The 22,857-nt window shown below is 51.4% G+C and overlaps 2 protein-coding genes across 3 annotated transcripts; one reads left to right on the forward strand and one right to left on the reverse strand.

The window, feature by feature from the left end:
• Window positions 1-563: 563 nt before the first annotated feature.
• TRUB2 (TruB pseudouridine synthase family member 2) lies at window positions 564-11,501 on the reverse strand. The gene is given in 9 exon segments (XM_036117799.2): window positions 564-2,165; window positions 2,168-2,398; window positions 3,147-3,283; window positions 3,818-3,890; window positions 6,829-6,910; window positions 8,045-8,106; window positions 9,249-9,323; window positions 10,923-11,054; window positions 11,371-11,501. Coding segments are annotated over 9 exon segments (993 nt in total). The 5' UTR covers window positions 11,480-11,501; the 3' UTR covers window positions 564-2,073.
• COQ4 (coenzyme Q4) lies at window positions 11,465-21,091 on the forward strand. 2 transcript variants are annotated; one of them, XM_036117823.2, is made up of 7 exons: window positions 11,465-11,597; window positions 11,981-12,115; window positions 13,197-13,293; window positions 13,829-13,931; window positions 19,239-19,368; window positions 19,895-19,988; window positions 20,501-21,091. In XM_036117823.2, exons 1-7 carry the CDS (start codon window positions 11,552-11,554, stop codon window positions 20,715-20,717), a joined length of 822 nt encoding a protein of 273 aa, XP_035973716.1. In that variant the 5' UTR covers window positions 11,465-11,551; the 3' UTR covers window positions 20,718-21,091. The 2 variants fall into 2 exon arrangements, with proteins under 2 accessions (XP_035973716.1, XP_035973705.1); XM_036117812.2 differs by lacking the exon at window positions 11,465-11,597 and adding an exon at window positions 11,609-11,901.
• Window positions 21,092-22,857: the final 1,766 nt, after the last annotated feature.

Raw genomic sequence — 22,857 nt, forward strand, 5'->3', positions numbered from 1 at the left:
GACTCTGTGACAACGCTTATAGGTCCCTGTTCAGAAGAAAGGAGCCACAGCAAGCGGTTGGCTTACACAGAGCGCAGGTCATGCAAGGCACCGAGGCAAGCACCTCACCATGATTTCATTGCTACAATCCCACCAGGTAGGCAAAATCATCATTCCCAGGTTAACGTATGAGGGCGCTGCACTCCTGAGGCCCCACAGCCAGAAGCCGGCAGAACCACACCTGATCAGCACCACTCTGAGCTGCACGCCGCCCCCACGTGAAGGTGAAGGAGCCCTGCTGGCTGGGGCCTCCTCTCCCAGGGTGCCGGGGGTGGGGGGGTGGGGGCGGAAGAGACATGCCCAGCTTCCCCTCGGGGCGCAGACTGGAACCTTAGCCAGAGGCCAACTTGCTCCTTTTAGCCAAAATGTTCCGAGTGGGAAAATAGCCACATGGATAGAGGTTAAAAGAGAGCCAGGCCCAAACAAACAAACAAACAAAATAAAACAAAAAAACACCCCATCCACATGGGATCAAAGTGTCCAAAGCCTAGGAAAATCAAATTGGCAGGAAAAAATGGCTAAAAAAAGTTTTAAGATTTTATTTTTGCAAGAGAGATTGAGAGAGAGAGGGCTCGCCCACGCATGCACACGCCACGAGGGGGAGGAGAGGCCGAGGGAGAAGCAGACTTTCTGCTGAGCAAGGAGCCCAGGGCAGGACTCAATCCCAGGACCCTGGGATCATAACCTGAGCCGAAGGCAGACGCTTAACCCACTGAGCCACCCAGGCACCCCCAAAAATTGGTTGTTGATCATTTTCCTGAGGGTATTAGAATAGAGCCTTTTAAAGAAGTCTCTACACCCAACATGGGTCTCCAACTCACAACCCCAAGATCAAGCATTGCCTGCCCTACAGACTGAGCCAGCCAGGCTCCCCTAGAATAGAGCCTTTTGACACTGTATGCCCCATATTTATTTAACCAGTCCCTTACTGATGGATGGTAATGGCATTTCCTATTTATTACTATTACATTGTAGCTATGACCATCTAAGTACCTAAAACTGTCTGCAACTTATGCCAGAAGACAAGATTCCTGAAACTGTAACTGCTGAGTCACAGAGCAGGAGTATTTTTAATTTTGACACATACTACCAAGTTACTCCTAAAAGGTTACGAAGTTGCACCTTCCTACCAATAGCACAGACTGCCCATTTTCTCACATCATCACCAATATTGGATATTCTCTTTTTATTGTTTGGAAAGGCAAGGAAAAGTCGTTATCATTTTCATCTGTATGTCTCTCATTATTAGAGAGGTTGAGCATCATTTCTGGTTTATGGGCCATATGGATTTCTTTTTATATATATAAATACACAATTCATGTCATTTGCCCAATTTTCTTATCTTTTTCTTATTGTTAATTTTTTTGAAGATTTTATTTATTTATTTGAAAAAGAGACAGCACAAGCAGGGGGAGAAGCAGAGGCAGAGGGAGAAGCAGGCTCCCCGCTGATCAGGGAGCCTGACGCGGGACTTCATCAGGGGTGCAGGACCCTGGGATCATGACCTAAGCTGAGCGCAGACACTTAACCGAATGAGTCACCCAAGTGCCCTTTTTCTTATTGTTTTGTAAGAACTCTTTATATATTATGGATATATATTTTTTTAGATTTTTATTTACTTGAAAGAGAGCGAGCGAGAGCGAGCACGGGCACATGCGCACAAGCGGGGGGGAGGGGCAGAGTGAGAGGGAGACACAGTCTCCCCGCTGAGCAGGAAGCCCCGATATGGGGCTCAATCCCAGAACCCTGAGATCATGACCTAAGCTTAACTGACTGAGCCATCCAGGTGCCCCTGGATATTCATTCTTAAACATATTACAAGTATTTTTATCTGTCTTATCATTTGTTTATCATCTTTTCCTCCATATAGAAGTTTCTCCTTTTCCATTGGGTCAAGTCTGTTGATTTTCTTTCTTACAGTTTCAGTTTTATGTCACATGTTCTTCCCTTACTCTTGCATTCTGCACAGTTATCAGTTCCAGCTCAGAACAATTCTTATCTTATCCATCCACTGTCCCGCCAGCCCCTGGCCTTTCAATGCCCTGCACAGCTCTCCAGCCCCGAGGCAGAGCTTGGCCCCCTGGAGTCCCACGGCTGGCCTGGACCGGGAAGCTGCTGGGTGCCCAGCCCGGCCTCAAGTTCTTCTCCAGCTCTGCTGCCACCCGGGGAGCTGCGGCCTGGATGGCATCCTGGATGCTGTGTAAATCCCATTGGGTCCTCAGAAGGGCATCGTCTAGGGTGAAAAAGCCATCCCGCGTACGCCGCACTTGGGAACAGACAGCGGTGGTCTTCAGCTCCAGGCCGATCTCATGCACCAGCCTTCTCAGCTGCTTCTGTGTCTCATGCATGCACTGTACCTCTGCCAGGGGCACACAACGGGTCTGAAGGCTGGGAGCATGGCCTCTGGTATCTGTGCATCTAAATCCACACCCCGATACCTCTTGGCTGTGTGATAACCTTAGCAAAAGACCTTAGCTCTCCAGGGCTTTGCTATTGGGCCAGCCCTGAAAGTTGATTAGATGTGCAGAATCTTGGGCTCCACCCAGACCTGCAGAATCGGAGTTTGCTTTTTTTGAAGACCCCCAGGAGTTTTGTGGGCAGGTTAACTTCCAGAAGGCTACTCTGGTGTAAGACTTAAGGCTCATCTGTAAAATGGGTGGGTGTGAAGAATCTTAAGAGATAATGTACATAAGGTACTTATCATTGGGAGAGTCCTGGTCAGCATTCAAGGAGCCCTTGTTAGTAAGACGAAGAGAGAAGAAAGGAGGGAGGGGCCAAGCTGGGTGGGACTGGGGAGATGAGGGTGCTGTCTGATGGCCCACTGCAACCTGAAACACTGCGAGGCACTGGAAATGAACCACTAAGTATTAACTTCTCGCTAAGGTCTGGTTTCAAAGTGTAACTTGGCAGCATATAGGACAGGATTTGATCTGAGTGCTGTGTGGATGGGCCAAGTCCAGTCGGGGGCTGAGAAGGAAGCTGGCCCCTGGCGCCTTAGCCAGCAGAGATCAGGGCGGGCGTGTGCTGGGGTCTACAAGGGCATTTCACAATGACTCCCCAAACCCAGGAGCCCCATCTCATTGCTCCAACTTCCTGGGGCAACGTACCTATGAGGAATTCCGGAGGCGCAAAGAAGATGCATCGGATGCCCGTTACCAGCATCGGGGACTTGCCCATGGGACGAATCAAGCCTCTCACAGCCATATCATAGGCCTCCTGGGTCTGCAAGTCCAGGTTGGAGTACCTGGGGATCAAAACGGGGCTGGCGTGGGATGGGGAGCTGGGCCCACTGTTTACCCCTGGCCCTGCCCCACTCATGAAGAGCTTTCCTAAAGCTCTTCTTTCGCTTTCCAGCTTCCCTGCCCCTCCAGCTGCCTTTTTCTGTCTCCTCCAATCCCTAAATGCAGGCTCTGCCCTCCTCTGCAGTCTCCCTAGCTTCCGGTCAAGCACATGCTGCCTGCTCCCGCCCCTTGCTTCTAGGTCATATGATGTGCGTTCCTGGCTTCCCTCTCCACTAAATCATATACTCTCCCTGAGGCTAGCTGGGGTCTCTTGTTCCCCCTTGGTCTCCCCAGGGGCTGGCCTGGCACAAAGAAACACTTCTGCGTGCTATGGAAGGAAGGGCTGGTTCATGTCTGCTTTTGGGCTCTAAAAAGAAGGTCCACGGAACCTGCCCCAGGGTGGGCGGAGCCTACAGGGAGCCCAGTGGGTACTTCTTACTCTTCCAGCACCTCCTCAAGGGCCCCTTTCAGCAAAGTGTGGATTGGGCCCCACTTACATCACCAGGGCCTTCTGATGGGAACCTTGGATCAGGGCCAGGATGCGGTCCAGCTTCTCTCTGGTCACATGGTCTAGAAAAGCCAGGGGATGGTCAGCACACGAGTGCCTGCTGAGGACAGGCAACAACAAACTGGCAAACTCCCTTCCCTCAAACCAGCCCCATCCTTGGAAACTGGAGGGGTCCCAGAGCACCCGGGGCTCCCATTTAGGGGTTATGAGTCCTTTGAGACTCTATAAGCCCAGGAACCTCTTCTCAGAAAGTTATGCCTGAACTCAGCATTGTGAGGACATTTTTAAGGGGCTCACAGACTCCAAGTTAAGAACAGTTTCTTTTGGAAATGAGGCTCCAAGCCGTAATATGACTTATCCAATATTCTTTTTTTTTTTTTTTTTTAAAGATTTTATTTATTTATTTGACAGAGAGAGACACAGCGAAAGAGAGAAAACAAGCAGAGGGAGTGGGAGAGGGAGAAGCAGGCTTCCCGCGGAGCGGGGAGCCCGATGCGGGACTCGATCCCAGGACCCTGGGATCATGACCTGAGCTGAAGGCAGACACTTAACCATCTGAGCCACCCAGGCGCCCCGACTTATCCAATATTCTAAGCCAAGCCCCCTGAGCCCCAATCTGGGTTCTTTTATGCCAGGGACCCTGGGAGGGAGAGGGCCATCTGTCTGAATGCAGACACAGATGGCAAGAGGGAGTGGCTCTGCCTGCTGGTACCATTGAGTGACTAGGGCAGGCAGCTGCTAAGCCCAGGGATGCTCACAAACTGCTAAGAGGCTGATCCTGGGGCCCAGCTGGGCAAGTGCCAACTTCTGGCTCCAAAGGCCAGAGTTCTGGGCACAGGTGTGGTGACCAAAGGCCTGCCAGCTTGGAAGGGCCTAGCCTAGGCCTCTTTTTTTTTTTTTAAAGATTTTATTTATTTATTTGAGAGAGAGAATGAGAGAGAGAGAGAGAGAGCACATGAGAGGGGGGAGGGTCAGAGGGAGAAGCAGACTCCCTGCTGAGCAGGGAGCCCGATGTGGGACTCGATCCTGGGACTCCAGGATCATGACCTGAGCCGAAGGCAGTCGCTCAACCAACTGAGCCACCCAGGCGCCCTAACCTAGGCCTCTTATCCCCTCTCTGGCTTTCTTCATGCCGTTGTCTTATCTGAAATGTACCTACCACTGCCTCCTCCCTCCTCATTTACAGCCCAGCTCAAATGCAGCCTCCTCCAGGAAGCCCTCCTGGAGCATGTCACTTCTTTTTCCTGCGTCCTGGGTCTCTTTCCGAGCATTTAATTTGTTTTGGTTTGGGATGCCTGGGTGGCTCTGTTGGTGAAGTGTCTGCCTTCAGCTCAGGTCATGGTCCCAGGGTCCTGGGATCGAGTCCCACATTGGGCTCCCTGCTCAGTGGGGAGCCTACTTCTCCATCTGCCTGCAGCTCCCCCTGCTTGTGCTCTCTCTCAGATAAATTAAAAAAAAATAAAAAGTCTTTAATTTGCTTTGGTTTTAACATTATTTTTTAGTTATATAATTGACATATGAATCTTCTTTAAGAAATTTATTTTTTTAAAGATTTATTTGAGAGAGAGCACATGCACACTTGTGCCCGCAAGGAGAACGGACAGAGGGAGAGGATCTTAAGTAGGCACCCCTCTTCTTTAAGAAATTTAGATCAGGGGGCACCTGGGTGGCTCATGGTTTAAGCACCCAACTCTTGATTTCTGCTGAGGTCATGATCTCAGGGTCGTAAAATCAAGCCCTGCGCTGGGCTCCACACTCAGCGTGGAGTCTGCTTAAGATCTCCCTCTGCCCCATGGGTGCCTGGGTGGCTCAGATGGTTAAGCGTCTGCCTTCGGCTCAGGTCATGATCCCAGGGTCCTGGGATCAAGTCCCGCATCGGGCTCCCTGCTCAGCGGGGAGCCTGCTTCTCCCTCTACTTCTCTCTCTCTCTCTCTCTCTGTCTCTCATGAATAAATAAATAAAATCTTAAAAAAAGAAAAAAAGAAATTTAGATCAGCATTAACAGCACCTCCCCTTCTCCAAATTCGGGCTTCTTCCCTACTAGAGTGTCAAATTGGTAACTGTCTTTGGACATGTTGTGTATGCTGATACACCCACATATACAGATTATATAGTGTTACTTTGCCACGTTCTGAATCCTGTCTAGAAGATGCAGAGGTGTGTGCTTGCTCTCCCTGCTAGACTGGGTTCACTGAGACTGGGGGCCCCATCTGGTTCATCAAGACCCTGGCACATGGCTGGTGCCCAAAAACATCTGTCAAATAAGAAAATGTAATAGATCCTATGGAAAGTGTTAGAACATAGGGAGGGTAAGAAGTGAAGAATGAGCCATCCAACCATCTATCCACCCCCCCACCTACTTCTCCATCCATCCACCCAACCAACAAGCCCCTCCCATGTCCCAGGCTCCATGCTGTGTGTAACCACAGGAGTGGAATGACATGGTCCCTGCTTCCATGGTGACAGTGTGGTGGGAAGACAGATATTAAATAATCACTAATCATGGGGCGCCTGGGTGGCTCAGTCGGTTGAGCATCCAATTCTTGATTTCGGCTCGGGTCATGGTCTCGGGGTCTTGGGACTGAGTCCTGTGTCGGGCTCCACACTCGGTACATAGAGTCTGTTGGAGATTCTCTCTCCCTCTCTGCCTCTGCCAACCCCCGCCCCACGCTCGCTCTCGCTCTCTCTCTCTCTCTCAAACTTAAAAAAAATCACAACCATTAGTTGATTACTGTTCTAAGAGTCCATCTAGTTCATCTGGGGGTTAGTGGAGCTTCCCTGGGGAGGTGACATTTACGCCAGGTGGGGAGGCACCGGGCAATTATACCTGCAAGACAGAATGATGTGCCCAAAGGCCTCCAACAGCCAGCCCAAACTCAGTGTGTTGCAGTCGCCGAGGGCTGCAAGGCCTGCGTGGGGGTGAGGAATCAAGGGAGAGCAAATGCAAAGGCAGCCATAGCCACTCTCCTCCCACGGCCCTGGGCGCCTGCGGGCTCTCACCATATGTTGACTTCTCCACCAGCCGCCCATCCTCACAGAAGTCATCTGTTGCTTTGCCCAGGAGGCCACGTACTGTATAATCCTGCAGAGGTAGGGAGGGGAAGATGGGGTCAGATTCCCTGCTCGCCCTCAGCACTGAGGAGGGAGGCACGTCCGGCAGCTCCCACCCCCAACCTGCTAGACAGGCTCCCCTCAGGGAGCGAGGCACTCAGCCCCCACCCAGCCACCCCACCGTCCCCCCAGGGAAGGGCACCAGACTTCCCTATGACAGCAAGCACCCGCCCGCAAAGGATGGTGACCACCCTGTGCCTCCACGTCCCTCCTCTCCAGCCAGACCTGACAACTTATCATGCCAGGCCCCTCCCAGTGCACCCTGTCGGCTTCTCCCCAGCCTCCAAATATGATCTGTGCAGTTAACGGCCTCTGCCATAAGGAAGGGATGACGACAACAGCAATAATAATTTACTGAGCATTTACCATGTGCCAGTGACTGTGTTAAGTATGGTGCAGGTAGTTACTATCTTCAGAGTAACCCTGTGGAGGAGGTACTATTATCTCCCCCATCTTACAGACGCGGAAATGGAGGAACACGGATGTTAAGTAATCCACCCGGGGGCCCACAGCGGGCAGAGGGGCAGAAGCTGGTTTGGCTCCAGATCTGTGCTCTTAACCACTAAAAATGGAGGCTCTCTAACGCAGCACCTCTGTCCCCTCTCATGGTGCCGGATTCCACGGCCCCAGCCCAGATGCAAGCTCCCTGATGCCTGGACGGTGACATCCACCTCTCAGTCTTGGTGGGGTGGGGAGGGGTGGGGGGAATGGAGTGCTGTCATGATCAGGCTCTGGGGTCAGACAGATCCAGGTTCAAATCGCAGTTCCGTTCCTTACAGGTTGCACGACCCTGGGCAAATGACATCCCCCTCTGTGCCTCAGTGGTTTCATCTGTAAGGTGGGTTAACAGCAGATACCACTTTGCGGGGAGGGTGTGAGGCATCCACAAGGGAGTCCACGTGCAGTGCTCAGCAAAGAGCGGCTGGCATGCAATAAGGCCAGCGGTCATTACCATGCTATCCTTACAGTCTCCCCCAGTACACGGCCATGAAACAACGCTGGCTGATGGCCTGGGTGTTCCCCCATGCAGTGCTCTCAGCTTCAGATTCCTGCCAGTGAGCCCCAGGGAAATGGGCTAAACAAGCTGTCCCCAGTGTCCCCATACCTTGGTGAGGTGAGCATTGTACATGCTGGTGAGGAGCCTGCATCCATGTCCCACGCCGAGCACTGGAAGACACCCAGGCTGATCTCACACCTGGCTCCCCCTTCTCGTTTCCCTGAGACCTCCAACCCCCACAACTACCACGAGAATCCTTCCATCTCCGATGCTGCTAAAGCCAGCAAGAGGGCAAGGACAGCTTCTTCTACAGGGAGCAAATGAGCTCCCCTGGGTAGATATGAAAATGTAGGTTTCGAGGCCCACCCACTTGTACTGACTCTGACTCATGGAGGGGCCTCGGATCCTTAGTAAGTGCCCCAGGGGGTTCTGATGCACTCCAAAGAAAGGGACCAGGGGCCTAGTCACACAGACCTGCCCTCAAATCTGGGATGGCTCTAAGCATGTCCGGTAGCATCCTTGGGCCTCAAGCTCCCCATCTGTAAAATGGGGATACAAGATCCTGTCTGATCCCTGTGGGTGTTGTGAAGACTGAGGCAATACACAGGAAGAAGTGAGCACAAAGGAAGGGCCCAATAAAGGGGCATTGTGGCCACTGCCTGCCTTTTCCTGGCTGTTTCTCCCTCTGGCTGGAGGAGAGAATGACCCTCCATTCACTCCTGGAGAGGGAGGACAGGGAGAGGGAGCATGACATCATGTCTGCCTGCCTGTGCCCCAGGAAGTGAGACAAGGGGACTGTGACTACCACGCATGGAGGATGTGGCCACCACCTGACCCTGGGGACACAGATGGCTCATGACTCAGGGCTTTGTGTGTCCAGCTCCAGCGACATTCAGACCCTGGCCGGTGGGGCCAGAGTCACACGCTTGGCTAACCCACACAAGTGATGACAGTTTGTGCTCCCTGGACCAGGGGCATTCACTAGCCACATGACCCAGACCAAGTCACCTAAGCTCCTGGAGCCTTCTTTTCTCCATAAAATCATAAACTATCTACCTAATAACGTTGTTGTCATGAAAACATGTGCACGAAGGACTTCATACCGCATGTCGAATGCAGGAATCACTTGATAAAAGTGGGCAATTGTGCCATCCCCCCTTCCACCAGCTGACCAGACTTGGGGCAGGAAGCAGGGGAGGAGGGCAGCGGTGGGAAATGGCGGTCAGGCTGGAAGTGGGCGGGGTTCATGGTAGCTCCCTGGTCTTTTCCCGAGACTGTATCACTGCACCCCTGGGCTCACCACATCACCTACCAAGCACCCCAGATGCTTGAGCATCCAGCCGGTGTCCCATGCCAACCTTCAAGCTGGTGAATGCTGGTCCGCAGACTAGAAAGAAACAAACGATGTCCCTCTGCTCAATGAATCCAGCCTCCAGGATGACTTCAGCCTGCATCATGGCCTCATTCCTAGGATGTAGCCTCATGGAGCCCAAACCAGGATCAGGTTGGACTCTCAGACTTCCCCATGTGGAATCTGGGGCCTCGAACCATTTCCTCGGGTCCCTGAGCCCAGAAAAAGGGCTTGTTACTCTACCTATCACCATTCCCCTGGTGAGAGGATTTGAGGGGACTGGGCAGAACACTGGGACTCAACTTTCCTACTCAGCTGCGGCAGAGAGTCCTGTCCACCCCAGTAAGAAAATGGAGGTGGTAAGTTCCTGAAGGCAGGGCCTGGGTCCCAAGTTCTAACCCTAGAGCCCAGAACTCACTAGGTGCTCAGGAAATAACTAGTGAGGGACGCCTGGGTGGCTCAGTTGGTTAAGTGTCTGCCTTCGGCTCAGGTCATGGTCCCAGGGTCCTGGGATCGAGTCCCTCACTGGGCTCCTTGCTCAGCAGGGACTCTTCTCCCTCTCCCTCTGTCCCTTCCCCTTCTTGCACTCTCTCTCAAATAAATAAGTAAAATCTTAAAAAAAAATTAAAATAAAAACATTTTTAAAATGTGGGTTTTTGTGTATCAATTATATCTCAATAACGCTATTAAAAAAAAAAGACTGCATGCAGGAATGAGCCAGAAGCATATACACTTCTACAGAACAAGAGGTATCTGGGGGAAGGATACGGGATGGTTAAGCGCCTACTGAATCCAGCCTATGTTACTTAATGCCAACACTGAGCCTCGGTTTCCTCATTTGTGAAATGAGAACAGGATCCACCTCACAGGGTTGTGGTGAAGATTTAATAAAATGGTACTTGGTAAAAGCTTAACACGGTATCTAGTACAGAAAAGATCCTCGGTACATCATACTTGTTACTGCTACACTGTAGAGTCACTAAATATCACTGCCAAAGGGATTTTAGTGGTTTCTGGTCAAGCCCCTCAGTCTTTCTAATCTTGTCTAGTAACAGGGAGCTCATTATAACTAGTTCCATTCTTGGGCAGCTTTGTTGACTAAAAAAGTCACTCCTTCCCAAGAGCCCCAAACTCCCACCTTAGGACTTCTACCTGAGGGTCTCAATTCCCATTTGGAGTCCCAGAATAGTTAAAAGGGGTCAGCAAGCTACAGTCCACAGGCCAAATTCTCAAGCCTGTTTTTTTTTAATGGCCCATGAGTTAATTTTTTTTTTTTCATTTTTCAATGATCCCCCCCAAATCAAGAAAATAATATTTTGTGACATAGGAAAATTATATGAAACTCAAATGTCACTTTCCATAAATAACGTTTTATTGGAACACAGCCAGGCTCACTGCATTCCATATTGCCTACAGGTTCTTTGCCCTACTATGGCAGAACTGGGCCTGCAAAGCCTAAAATATTTGCTATCTGGCCCTTTCCAGGAAAATTTGCCAATTCCCGGTCAAATACTTCATCCCTGCTGTGGCCCTTCAAGGATCTGGAACAAGAGTCTGAGCACTGACTGGGACACTGACTCTGGGCAGAAACTGCCTGGGAAGTGACACCCAGGCCCCAGCCTGAATGTGCCTTACCCAGCGGATGGTTGGTGAGGGTGGGCACACTGTTGGCGGTGAGAGTAAGCTCCTTCTCTTCGCCGTCTCCCACGGGGCCCAGCAAAAAACGAACACGCTGTTCAGGGGCAGGAGCCTTCCCAGCATTGACACCTGGTTACACAAAGGTAAAAGACATCAGATCAATTCTGTCCGAACACCTGGGGGAGGTGGGACAGGGAGGTGTGGAGATGTAGAAGAGAAAGCCCACGATGTAGCGAATAGCAGCAGTTAAGAAACAGGCTTGGGTTCAAATTGACTCTATTACTTACGACATCTGAACGCAGGGGAAAGTGAGGAGTAATGGAGTACACAGATTACATGATTAGGAAAGCGCTCTGTCCAGAGGACTGGGTCACATGACTTTATTTTGCCGGGAGGATCAGAAGCGGAGATGGACTCCCGGAGAACCAGAGCGGGAAGCGCTCACCCTTCAGAAGCTGCAGCTCCACGGTGTCCCGCACGTGCTTCCATTTTAGCCCCGGGGGCTTGTAGACCGCGAAGAGCCCGTGCAGCCGCGCCAGGCCCCGGGACCCCATGCCCGAAGCCAGCGGCGCCGGCTGCTGAAATAGCTGCACCTGAACGGAAGTGCCGGCCGGTCCCACTCCCAAATGTGGTCCGGACCCTGGGTGCCGCCACGTTTCGCAGCCGGAAGAGGTTCACGTCTTTATTGGCCTCGGGGAAAACGCACGGAGGAGAGGGCAGTAGTGCCCGGCGCTGAACCCCGAGCAGGGATCACTGGGGAGCCTTTCTGGGAGTGAGGGGAAATGGGGAGAGTTTTGCTTCGGGGGGAGTAAGTGGTGGACAGGTCGCCTGGGTTTCCTTCTCTTACCTAGCGATAGGGCCCTCTCCTGTCCGTGCCTCCTTCAAAGCCGGCTGGTGCCCGCTGCCATGGGGACGCTGCTGCGCTCGGCCCTGCGCCCTCTCCGCCGAGTCGGCGGCCTCCGGGGGCCGGCTGCAGGCAAGTGGCAGAGGCGGGAGGGAGGCCTGGGGCGCCAGGCTCGTCTGACCGCGGCCTTTTTTTTTTTTTTGCCCAGTAGATGTGCCGCTCCGAGGCGTGCGCCACGGCGCCAACGGCCTGCTCTACCCGGGGCACATCCCCACTTCCCCGCTGCAGAAGGCGCTGCTGGCCGCCGGCTCGGCCGGAATGTCTCTCTATAACCCGTACCGCCACGGTAAGGTCGCCGGCGCTCCCGGGAGGGCAGCGGGGGGTCGGCGCGCACCCTTGCCTGGGGAACCTGGGCAGGTGCCCACCTCTCTCTCTACCCCGTCCTCTAGGGGTAACGAGAATAGACTAGGTCGGGCTTTCCAAATCTGGCTGCATCCCATCATCACGCGCAAGGTTCACAAAAATGCAGATGTCTAGGGCCCACCCTGAGCTCAGTCCGAATCAGCCCGAGCCTGGGGAGGGGAGGAAGGGCCAGCATTTTTAAATAAACTACCTACCGGAAGATTCTGTCATCCAGCCACATTGAGAACCTGCGTACTAAACAGATGATTTACGAAGTTTGTTATAACATACATTAAATTATAACATCCCAATAAAAATTAAAGTTTATGAGGTCAGATACCCCGACTGCCCTGTTGCATTGTATCAGCATGTTTTAGATTGTGCCTGGCACATAGCAGATGCTCATGGTTGTATGACTGGAACATCTTAGGGTTCTACAGTACTTTTCTCATTCTCAGGATTCTAAGTCTGGAAAGGATTATTACTCCTACCAATTGAAATGGCAGTGCTAACTGCTCACTGAGCCCTAATGCTGGTTGCTCACTGCACTAAATGTTTTATATGCATGACGTTCTTGATTTTTCACCTTAACCCTGTAAGAAAGGTGTTCTCCACATTTCATAAATTAGTGCCCTGAGGCTTGGAAATGTAAAGCATTTTGCACAAGTTCATTAGACAGTGATTGCACCTGAACCCAAACCTAGCACTCTGATTCAAAGCCTGTAATCAATGGAGGCATGATAATCTGTTGTAATAATGGGTGTAAAAGTGACTTATAAACTCTTTAGAGCACTGTGCTAACCAGAGCCACCTCAGCCCGTTGGATAAATACAATGATAATGACTATAGGTACATATATTGAACCCTTACTGTGTGCCAGGTGATTTGCTAAATGTTTAACATGAATCCTCGTAACTAAGAGGTAGATAGGATTTTGGTTTATCATGTAGGAGACAGGCTCAGATGGGGTCCAGTAACTTACCTAAGATTATATCTTCCATTTGTCCCCATTTCTTTCCTTTCAGACATGGTCGCAGTTCTAGGGGAGACCACAGGACATGGTGCCCTGAAGGTCCTCAGGGACCAGATGAGGAATGATCCAGAGGGTGCTGAGATCCTGCAGTAGGTCCCAGCTGTGCCTGGGGGATTGGAGACATTCTCTGGGGATCCTGACCTCTCTGGAGTCACATTGTGTTCCTCTAGGGAGCTCTTCTTGATGCCCAGGCCATGGAGGGCTGCGCATGCTGGGCACTGCCCAACTCCATGGGTGCCATTCACACACACACTATGATGACCCGTGGGTAGTGCAATGTGGTGGCCTCAGCCCAGATCCCCCCACAGGGCCCTCTGCCTTCCCTAAGCTCCCATAACAGGCTAGCTATAACCCCCACCCCCTGCAGTGTCCTTTGTGGGTACCCTGATCCCACCTGAGGCTTGCTCCCTAGATTATGCCACTGCAGGCAGGAACCATGACCTTGGCTTGCGGTAGTCTCCTCAGTCCCTGCCACTGTCCTGGCCAGAAGCAGGTCCTACAATAGGATTTGTGGGCCCCATCATTGCTCTGCGCCTTCACTTCCCAAACCTTTGCTCTAGCTGGCCTCGCACCTGCCTTTGCTGCTGCCCTCCCAGTACCTAAGTCCTTCTTTCTGCCTTGCAGGGAGCGTCCCCGGATATCTCTGTCTACCCTTGACTTGGACAAGCTCCGTAGTCTGCCTGAGGGCTCCCTTGGCCAAGAGTATCTCCGTTTCTTGCATGTAAATGTGAGTTTCCAGCTTCTGTGCATTTGGCAATCACTAGGAAAGGCAGAGAAGGGCATGGGAGTGATGTCCTGAGGCAGGAGGAGTCCTGATTGGCCACCATGGGCGGGTGTGTTTTTTGTCTCTTGTGCCAAGGCTTTGTCACGTTCTATGGGACAGGCAAATGGGTCAGGAACTCCAAGCAATAATACTGGCCAGTATCCAGTAGCCGCTTACTGGGTGTCAGCTGCCAGGCTCATACCTGATCTTGCTGAACCCTCCCAACAGGACGGTTCATGCTTGACCCTCCCTGCCGAGTATGTCCTATTATTATCCCCTTTAATAGATGAAGAAATGAGGCTCAGAGCACTTAAGCAACTTGATGATTTCATATACCCAGTATGAATGGAGGCAGTATTCATACTCACATCATGCCTTTTTTTTTTTTTTTAAGATTTTATTTTTAAGTCTGTCTCTATACCCAATGTGGGGCTTGAACTCACAAACCCGAGATCAAAAATAGCATACTCCACCGACTAAGCCAGCCAGGTGTCCCCAGATCATGCTCTTAACTGCTGTATTATGTCCTCGTGTTCTAGAGTCAGTGTTTTCCCCAGGGTATGACAAGTTGTGGCACTTGTGGCACTCTCTGCCCCAGGCAGGGAGGACAGGAGCTGGTGGGGAGAGTCCCAGCTGCTGAGGAACTCATTCATGTGTTCAGGATCTGCCAATTGTCACCCATTGTTCCAGGTGCTGGGGATAGAATGGTGAACCAGACAAAGTCCTGCTCTTGTGGCGCTAATATTCTGGTTTGGGGAGGAAATCAAGTAATAAAAGAAAAAACTTCATATAAAAATTCAGGTCAAATATTTATTGACTCCTTGGAATGTACAGCACTGTTCTCGGTAATTGAGATACAGTGAATGAAACCAGCAAAGAGCCTGCTTTTGTGGAGCTTCCATTCTAGCAGATGGTGCTGCGAGAACAACATCCTGAGAGAGGACGAGGAGGCGGGGTCAGAGGTGGCCACTTCCCATAGGGAGGTCACAGGAGGCCCCTCTGAGGAGACTCGGAAGAGGAGGAGCCAGCCCTAAGGAGAGATGAGGAGGAACAGGGGTTCTGGCAAGTGCAAGGCCCTGTGTGTTTAAGAAAAGGAAAATGGGGCACCTGGGTGGCTCAGTGGGTTAAGCATCTGCCTTCAGCTCAGGTCATGAACTCAGGGGCCTGGGATCGAGCCCCACATCGGGCTCCTTGCTCAGCTGAGAGTCTGCTTCTCGCTCTGCCGCTCCCCCTGTTCTTACTCTCTCGCTTACGTGTGCGCTTTCTCTCTCTCTCTCATTCATAAATAAATAAAATCTTAAAAAAAAACAAAAAAGAAAAGGAAAACTGAAAAAAGGAAAAAAGAAAAGGAAAAGTGAGTGGAGGACAGACAGCCGGTGGCTGGGAGGAGAGCTAGCCCAGACCCTGCCAGCCATGGGAAGAAGTCTGTATTTTGTTTTGTTTGTTTGTTTGTTTTTTTAATTTTTTTTTTTTAAGATTTTATTTATTTGCGAGAGAGACAATGAGAGACAGAGAGCATGAGAGGGAGGAGGGTCAGAGGGAGAAGCAGACTCCCTGCTGAGCAGGGAGCCTGATGTGGGACTCGATCCCGGGACTCCAGGATCATGACCTGAGCCGAAGGCAGTCGCTTAACCAACTGAGCCACCCAGGCGCCCAAGAAGTCTGTATTTTGTAATAGGAGCAATAGAAGATACTGAGGGTTTCAAGTAGGATAGTAACATGACGTGATTGATAAAAGGACCTTAGGACACAGCTGGGCCACCTTCCCTGTCCCAGCCCTTCCATCCCCGTATACACACATCTCACCAAAGCACCTCTGTCAAGTGGTTCTCCAGCCCACTGCAGGTTGCTCTAGAACTAGGCTTCTTAGCCCCCAGCACTATTGACTTTTTGGGCCAGATCATTTATTCATTCATTCATTCATTCATTCATTCATTTATAATTTATTTGAGAGAGAAAAAGAGAGCATCAGTTGGGAGGAGGGAGAAGGAGAAGCAGACTCCCTGCTGAGCAGGGAGCCTGACACGGGGCTCGATCCCAGGACCCTGAGATCATGACCTGAGCTGAAGGCAGATGCTTAAGCGGCGGAGCCACCCAGGCGCCCCAGGAACAGATGATTCTCTGTTGGTAGGGGCTGCCCGGTGCTTTCCAGTGTGGTCAGCAGCACCCCTGGCCTCTCCACATAGATGCTAGCAGCACTCCCACTAAGTTATGACAGCCCTAAATCTCTGCAGACATTGCAAATATCCCCCGGTGGACAGTTGAGAAGCTACTGCTCCCGAGGATTATTTGTTCCTGAGAAAATAAACTGCTCCCCATACTCTCCTGACACTTGATCCTGCCCCATTTTCCACCATCTCCTCAGATGTTACCAGGAAGCAAGTTACTTCATCAATGGGAAACCCACCAGGGTGGCCGCCTTCTTCTGAAGTCCCCAGAGCCTTTCATCTTGTTGCTGTGGAGGGGATGGGACTGCCAGGACCTCCCTGGGCAGCCTGCCCAGTCTCAGCCCTAGTTGTGATAATAGCCATAGAGACTGGGACACTTGTAGGGCACTGAAACCAGCAGCCCACAGAATGTGAAGGAACAACCTTTGTCCCAGCAGAGATTGAGATCAAAGTTCAAGGTGAGGCCACCTTCCCTGAGGCTGTCATTGGTAGGGGGTATGGTCATCTTGTGGCATTAAGATTATGGGCCTGGGCTCTGGAGTTAAGAGTAGCCTGAATTAGAATTCTACCTCTCTTCCCAGCTTTATGGCCCTGGACAAATCATTTGACTTCTCTGAGCCTCATATTCCTTATCTGAGGGCAAGGGACCTAATGTTTATCTTCCAGGGCACTTACATGGCTTATAATTAATGGATATTAAGGTACTGGCTTTGGAATCCAGTAGACTTTGTTTCAAATCCTGATTCAGCCACTTGATTAGCTGCATGATATTGGGCAAGTTACTTAACTTCTCTGAACCTCATTTTTCTTATCTTTATCTGAGGCTCCTAAAGTATCTACCACCAGATGGTCATAAGGATGCCTAATGATGATATATGTAAAGGACTTCATACAGTGCTGGCACGTAGTAGGTACTCAATAAATATAATTGCTATCACTCTGATCACCCTCAGCTTTGCACAGCATGTAGAACTCCCTCGAGAAGAAATTAGGAACCGGGACCCAGGGAGATCACAGACACAGACCAAGGCACTGAGCCAGCAGCCCCAAAGAAATGAAGACGTCAGATCCTTTGGCCTCTGGACAGGCTGAGACCATGCTTTGGGAACAGGAACACTAGGCTGCTCCCATTCTGCATGGGTGCTGCTGAGGACTCAGAGAGGCGATGGGTGGATCAGAGAGGGACAGTTCATCCCTTCCTGGGGTCAGAAAAGTCCCTGGAGATAGAACAGTGAACAAAGCAGCCAGCAGCCATGTGCAGCTGAAAGACCACTACGGCACCATTCACAGAAAGCGAACCCAAGCCGATAGGTCACGTCCAGTCTGCTGTTAGACACTTTAGTAAAAGCAAAAAGAGACAGGTGGAATTAACTTTAATAGCCTATTTTATTTAACCCAGTGTACTGAAAATACTATCATCTCAACATGTAATCGATCGTTCTAAATTACTAAGATTTCACATTGTTCTCTTCACACCAAGTCTTTGAAACCCAGTGTGCATTTTATGCCACTGCAGCTAGGTTGGAACTGTCCCATTTCCAGGCTCAGTGGCCACATGGGGTGAGTGGCTGCCATACTGAAAAGTCCAGGTCTAGAACAGGGGCACATACAATGCACATCACAATACAAGGTACGGGATGGTGCAAGAGACCGTAATGTGGACCTTAGCAGTCTGAAGGTCACGGACAGCCTCCCTGCAGCGGGGACACTTACGGCGAGTCAGGACAGGTAGGAATTGTCAAGGTGAAGCTGCGGGTGGTGGGGGAGAGCACCCTAGGCTGGGAGCAGCTCATGTGAAGGATCGGGGCCCGGGCACCTGGCTGGCTCAGTGGGTGGAGCATGCGACTCTTGATCTTGGGATTATGAGTTCGAGCCCCACGTTGGGTGTAGAGATTACTTTAAAAAATTAGGGATGCCTGGGTGGCACAGTCAATTAAGTGTTGACTCTTGGTTTTGGCTCAGGTCGTGATCTCAGGGTCCTGGGATCGAGCCCTGCGTTGGGCTCCGCACTCAGCCCGGAGTCTGCTTGGGATTCTTCCTCCCTCCCCTATGTGTGCATGTACCATCTCTGTCTGTCTCTCTCTCTCAAATATATAAATAAATTTTATTTATTTGGGTGAGGGAGAAGCAGACTCCCCACTGAGCAGGGACCCCATGCGGGGCTCCATCCCAGGGCCCCAGGATCATGACCTGAGCTGAAGGCAGACGCTCAACTGACTGAGCCAGCCAGGTGCCCCCCCCGCCAAATTAAATCTTTAAAAAAGAAAGTATCCGGGGCCCTGGAAACTTCTTTTTTCCTTTTTCTCTCCATTTTATTTCTCTTGTAGTTAAAAAAACATAACATGGTGTAACTGAAGGTAAGATAACATAAGAGTTGCCATCTCAGGGTGCCTGGCTGGCTCAGTCAGAAGAGTGTGTGACTCTTGATCTCAGGGTTGTGAGTTCTAGCCCCACGTTGGGGGTAGAGTTTATTTATTTATTTATTTTTTATAAGTTATACATTTCTTTTTTTTTCTCAAGATTTTTAATTTATTTATTTGACAGAGAGAGTGAGAGAAGGAACACAAGCACGGGGAGTGGGAGAGGGAGAAGCAGGCTTCCTGCTGAGCAGGGACCCTGATGCGGGGCCCAATCCCAGGACGCTGGGATCATGACTTGAGCCAAAGGCAGGTGCTTAACAACTGAGCCAACCAGGCACCCCTAGAGTTTACTTTAAAGAAAGAAAAAAAAAAGCGCTCTCATCTTAACCATCTCTAAGTGGACAGTTCAGTAGCGTTAAATATATTCACATTGTTGTGAAACCAACCTCCAGAGCTTTTCCATCTTGTAAAACTGAAACCTTATCCCCTTAAACATCGCTTCCCCCTACCGCCAGGAGCTGCTTTGCCATAAATTCCAACAGGCTTGGACATTATGTGTGGGTAGCCCATGGGGGGGTCAGTGCCACCACATTCTCTACCCGAGGACTCCCCTGTTGGCAGGTATGGACGGAAGTGGTCCATGGTATGAGTTTGGTGGGAGTGGTTGACAGTCAAGAAGAGGCTGGCCAGTTTGGCATTGGGAACAGTTGGGAAGAGATCGAGGGGAGGTTCATGGTTGTCAGAGGGTCTCCCCAGATACCCGAGCACCCACCCGATTCGTGGACGATGAGGAGCTAGCCTATGTGATCCAGCGGTACCGGGAGGTTCACGATATGCTCCACACCCTGCTGGGGATGCCCACCAACATCCTGGGTAAGTGGTAGCCCCCAGCTGCCTTGAGAGGGGGCATGGGCAGAGTGGGGTGGGGTGTTGCAGCCAGCCTGTCCACCCGGGTCTGACACACACTAGCTCAGTGCCTCCTTTTCTGCTTTCTGAACATCTTGGTAGCATCTGTGCCACGCAGCGCCTCTCCATCCCACTGCTCTGTGGTTCCTAAGCTGAGGTAGCAGCATCCAAGCATCGGGGCTCCCTGCTCTGAAACCCTCCACAACTCCCTAAGGCCTGTAGGAACCACCCTGGACTTCTCAGCCTGGCTTTTGGAGTCCTCTGCACTCTGACCCCAAGCTTCCTTCCCAGCCCTTACCTCCTGCTCTTTCTTGGACCCTCACCTTCACCCCAAGCCAAGTGCTCTAAGGCCCAGATGGGCCAGGACTGGGCATGGCCAACCCTACAGAGATCAAAGAGGAGCAGATGCTTTGCACTGTTCTGCCAGGAGCGCCATGGCCTCTCTTCCTGGGCCCTTCTCACCTCCCACCCCATTCCTCGCCCTGCCCCCCAGGGGAGATCGTGGTGAAGTGGTTTGAGGCTGTCCAGACCGGCCTGCCCATGTGCATCCTGGGTGCCCTCTTTGGACCGATCCGACTCAGTGCCCAGTAAGTTCTCAAGTGGTGAGGGGTTGGGGAGAGCTCAGAGGAACCAGGATCCAGGAAATGGGACAAGCATGCAGCCTTCCTGAGCAGCCCCAATGGTTCTCCAGGAAGCCAGGGTAGAAAGAATGGGGCAGGAGGGTGCAACTGGCCTGGCGCAGGGTCTCCAGGGCAGTGAGTGAAGCCTGGATGTTTCACAGGACTCTAGGGTCTCCCGGGCCAGGCCTCAGTGTTGGGTCAGAACATGGAATTGAGGGGGTGGGGCAGCAAATCCAGTGTTAGTTCCTGGAGTTAGGTAGCCCTTGATTGAAATCTGGGCTTTGGCATATTCAAAATGTATGGCTTTGGACACAAGATTTTACCTCACTGAGTTTCTGTTTCCTCATCTGCTAATGGGGATAATAACTACCTTCTTTTTAAGGTATTTGTGAGGACTGAGAAAATGTACATCAACTTCTGGGCACATAGTGTGCCCAGCCCTGGGGACCTTATGTCTTTTTTCCTCTGCTGCCCCACAGGAGCCTGCAAGTGCTGGTTTCAGAGCTGATCCCATGGGCAATTCAGAATGGGCGCAGAGCCCCGTGTGTCCTCAACTTGTACTACGAGCGGCGCTGGGAGCAGCCCCTGAGGGCTCTACGGGAGGAGCTGGGCATCACAGACCCCCCCCACCGTGCATGTCAGGGGCCTGGCGTAGGCCCTGAGCTGCTGCCCACACCACCACCCAACCTCCCCTAGAGGCGGAGGATTCTTTGGCCATTACCTTTGTTCCTTTTCTTTCAACACTGACCCTTGGACTTCATTTGTCGTAATTTGTCATAACCACTGTTGAGTGGCTTTGAGGACCACCCCAGGAGGGAGCACGCAGGGCAGCGGAGCTCCCAGGAGAGCCAGGAGCCGCCCAAAGAGCACCAGGTGTGAGTGAGAATCAGTCGTCCAGCCTGGTGCTGGGGTGTCTCAGGTCCACTACTCCTGTTCTGGACCCATCCCTGCCAATGAGGGTTTTCTGGGCGCCAGGCTGGGTGTCCTCCAGGAGGAAGGGCTATACCAGTCCCAAAGACCTGAGAAGGGACAGGTGAGTCTCCACTGTCTGAATAAAGTCTGCCATCAGACCAAGTGTCCGCTTCTTCGGCCTTTGCCCAGGGCTCCCCATGGCTCTGGCGGCTTTGGGCCTTTGAGCACCAAGGACAGACATCCCCTCCAGCCTGAGCTTCAGCTACTTGTCCTCTTTCCTTTGGTCTGAAGCCAGACAGACTGGGATTCAAATTCCCAATTCCTCCATTGTTTTCCAGCAGAGGGACTTAGGGCAAGTTTGTTCCCCTTTTCAGCCCATTTCATCATCAGGAAAAGGGGAAGAGAACCAACACCCACTTCTAAGGTTCCATGAGGATTCTGGAAGGGCTTCTGAGGAAGGGCCCCAGGGGCAGAAAGCGATTATTCCTATTGTGTTCACAGGTGAGGAGGCAGCTGTGAGGCTGCTGGTTCATTTTGGAGTGGCACCCAGGCATATTCTTTGGGTCAGGGGCAAGGGGTGAAAGTATCATTGCAAGAGTGGCTAGCCCTGTCTTGGGATTTAGAACCAGAAACACTCTCAAGATGGCAGAGCCTTTAGAGTTTTGGGGGGTCAGCTCCCCATTGTGTGGATAGGACAACTAAGGCCTAGAGATAAGCAAAGAATTGCCTGAAGTAACTAGAACACATGCCACAAGACTTCCTGGGTGGGTTTCCTGTGCCTCAGTTTCCCTATCCATAATAAGGGCTACAGTTTTATAGCTGCACTATGTGCCTAAGCAACTGAGATGCACACATTATTGCACTGATGCCTCCAACAACCCAAAGAGATGTGTTATTACTTCTATTTTACTAATGAGGCAATAGGAGCAGAGCTGGGACTAGAACCAGGGGTTGTCTGAAACCTGCCCCACACTGCCACACCAGGGCCTCAGCCTACCTTGTGCCGACCACATCCCAGCCCAGGGCTCCCAGTGACGGAGGTGGGAGGCTGGAGGCCTACCTTAGATCCAGGGCCTTTTCAAGAGGGAACCCTTGTCCTGAGCTCTTTGATTTTCTGCAGAAAGAGGAGGAGATTGGGGTGAGCTTTCCAGACCTAATCCATCTTTGCAGTATGGGCCACCTTTCTGGATCTGTCATGTTTCCACAGCTTTCCAGAGTCCAGGCACCCCTACCCCCGTATCAGTAAAAGTCAACAGTGCCAGGTTTGAGGGAAAAGGTCAGGCTCACAGAATGCCTTCTCTGCCCAGCTGGGGACTTCACCTGCTCCAGCCACTTGGTACCTGAATAACCCTGAGCCTTTACAGCATTGGAGAGATGGGCACTGGGCATCATGATTAGCTGGGAATGGAGTCTGGTCTCCAGATCTTAAGGTGGCATTTTTGCCACCAACTCATGATTGGAAAAAAGTTCTACTGGCAAGAGCTACCATTTCCTTAGTTCTCACCAAAGCCCATAAGTCTCTGCCAACTTCTACCTAGAAACTTCATCCTCATCTCAATAAACTATGATGGCCTTCTTCCTATCTTTGGGAATAGCATTCTGTCCCCAGGTCATCACATGGTCAACTACTTGTCATTCACATTTGTGTTCAAATGGCACCTCCTTGGAGAAGCCTGTCCTGCCCACCCACTTGAAGAAGTGCCCTCCCCCTTGCCACACCACACCATGTCACCTTCTTTTCTTTCTGGCACTTACCACTCTGAAATTATCTTATTTGTTCATTTATTTATGAGTTCTGTGTCAGCCCCAGGAGGGCAGGGAACCTTGTTCTTTCCCCTCACTGTTGGGAATAGTGCTTGGCACACAGTAGGGGCTTGCTGCTTCATTAGTTGAAAGAGTGGAAGCTAAGCCCAGAGCAGAGAAC

The sequence above is a fragment of the Halichoerus grypus genome, chromosome 14 (assembly GCF_964656455.1).
Source record: "Halichoerus grypus chromosome 14, mHalGry1.hap1.1, whole genome shotgun sequence".
NCBI lineage: Eukaryota > Metazoa > Chordata > Mammalia > Carnivora > Phocidae > Halichoerus > Halichoerus grypus.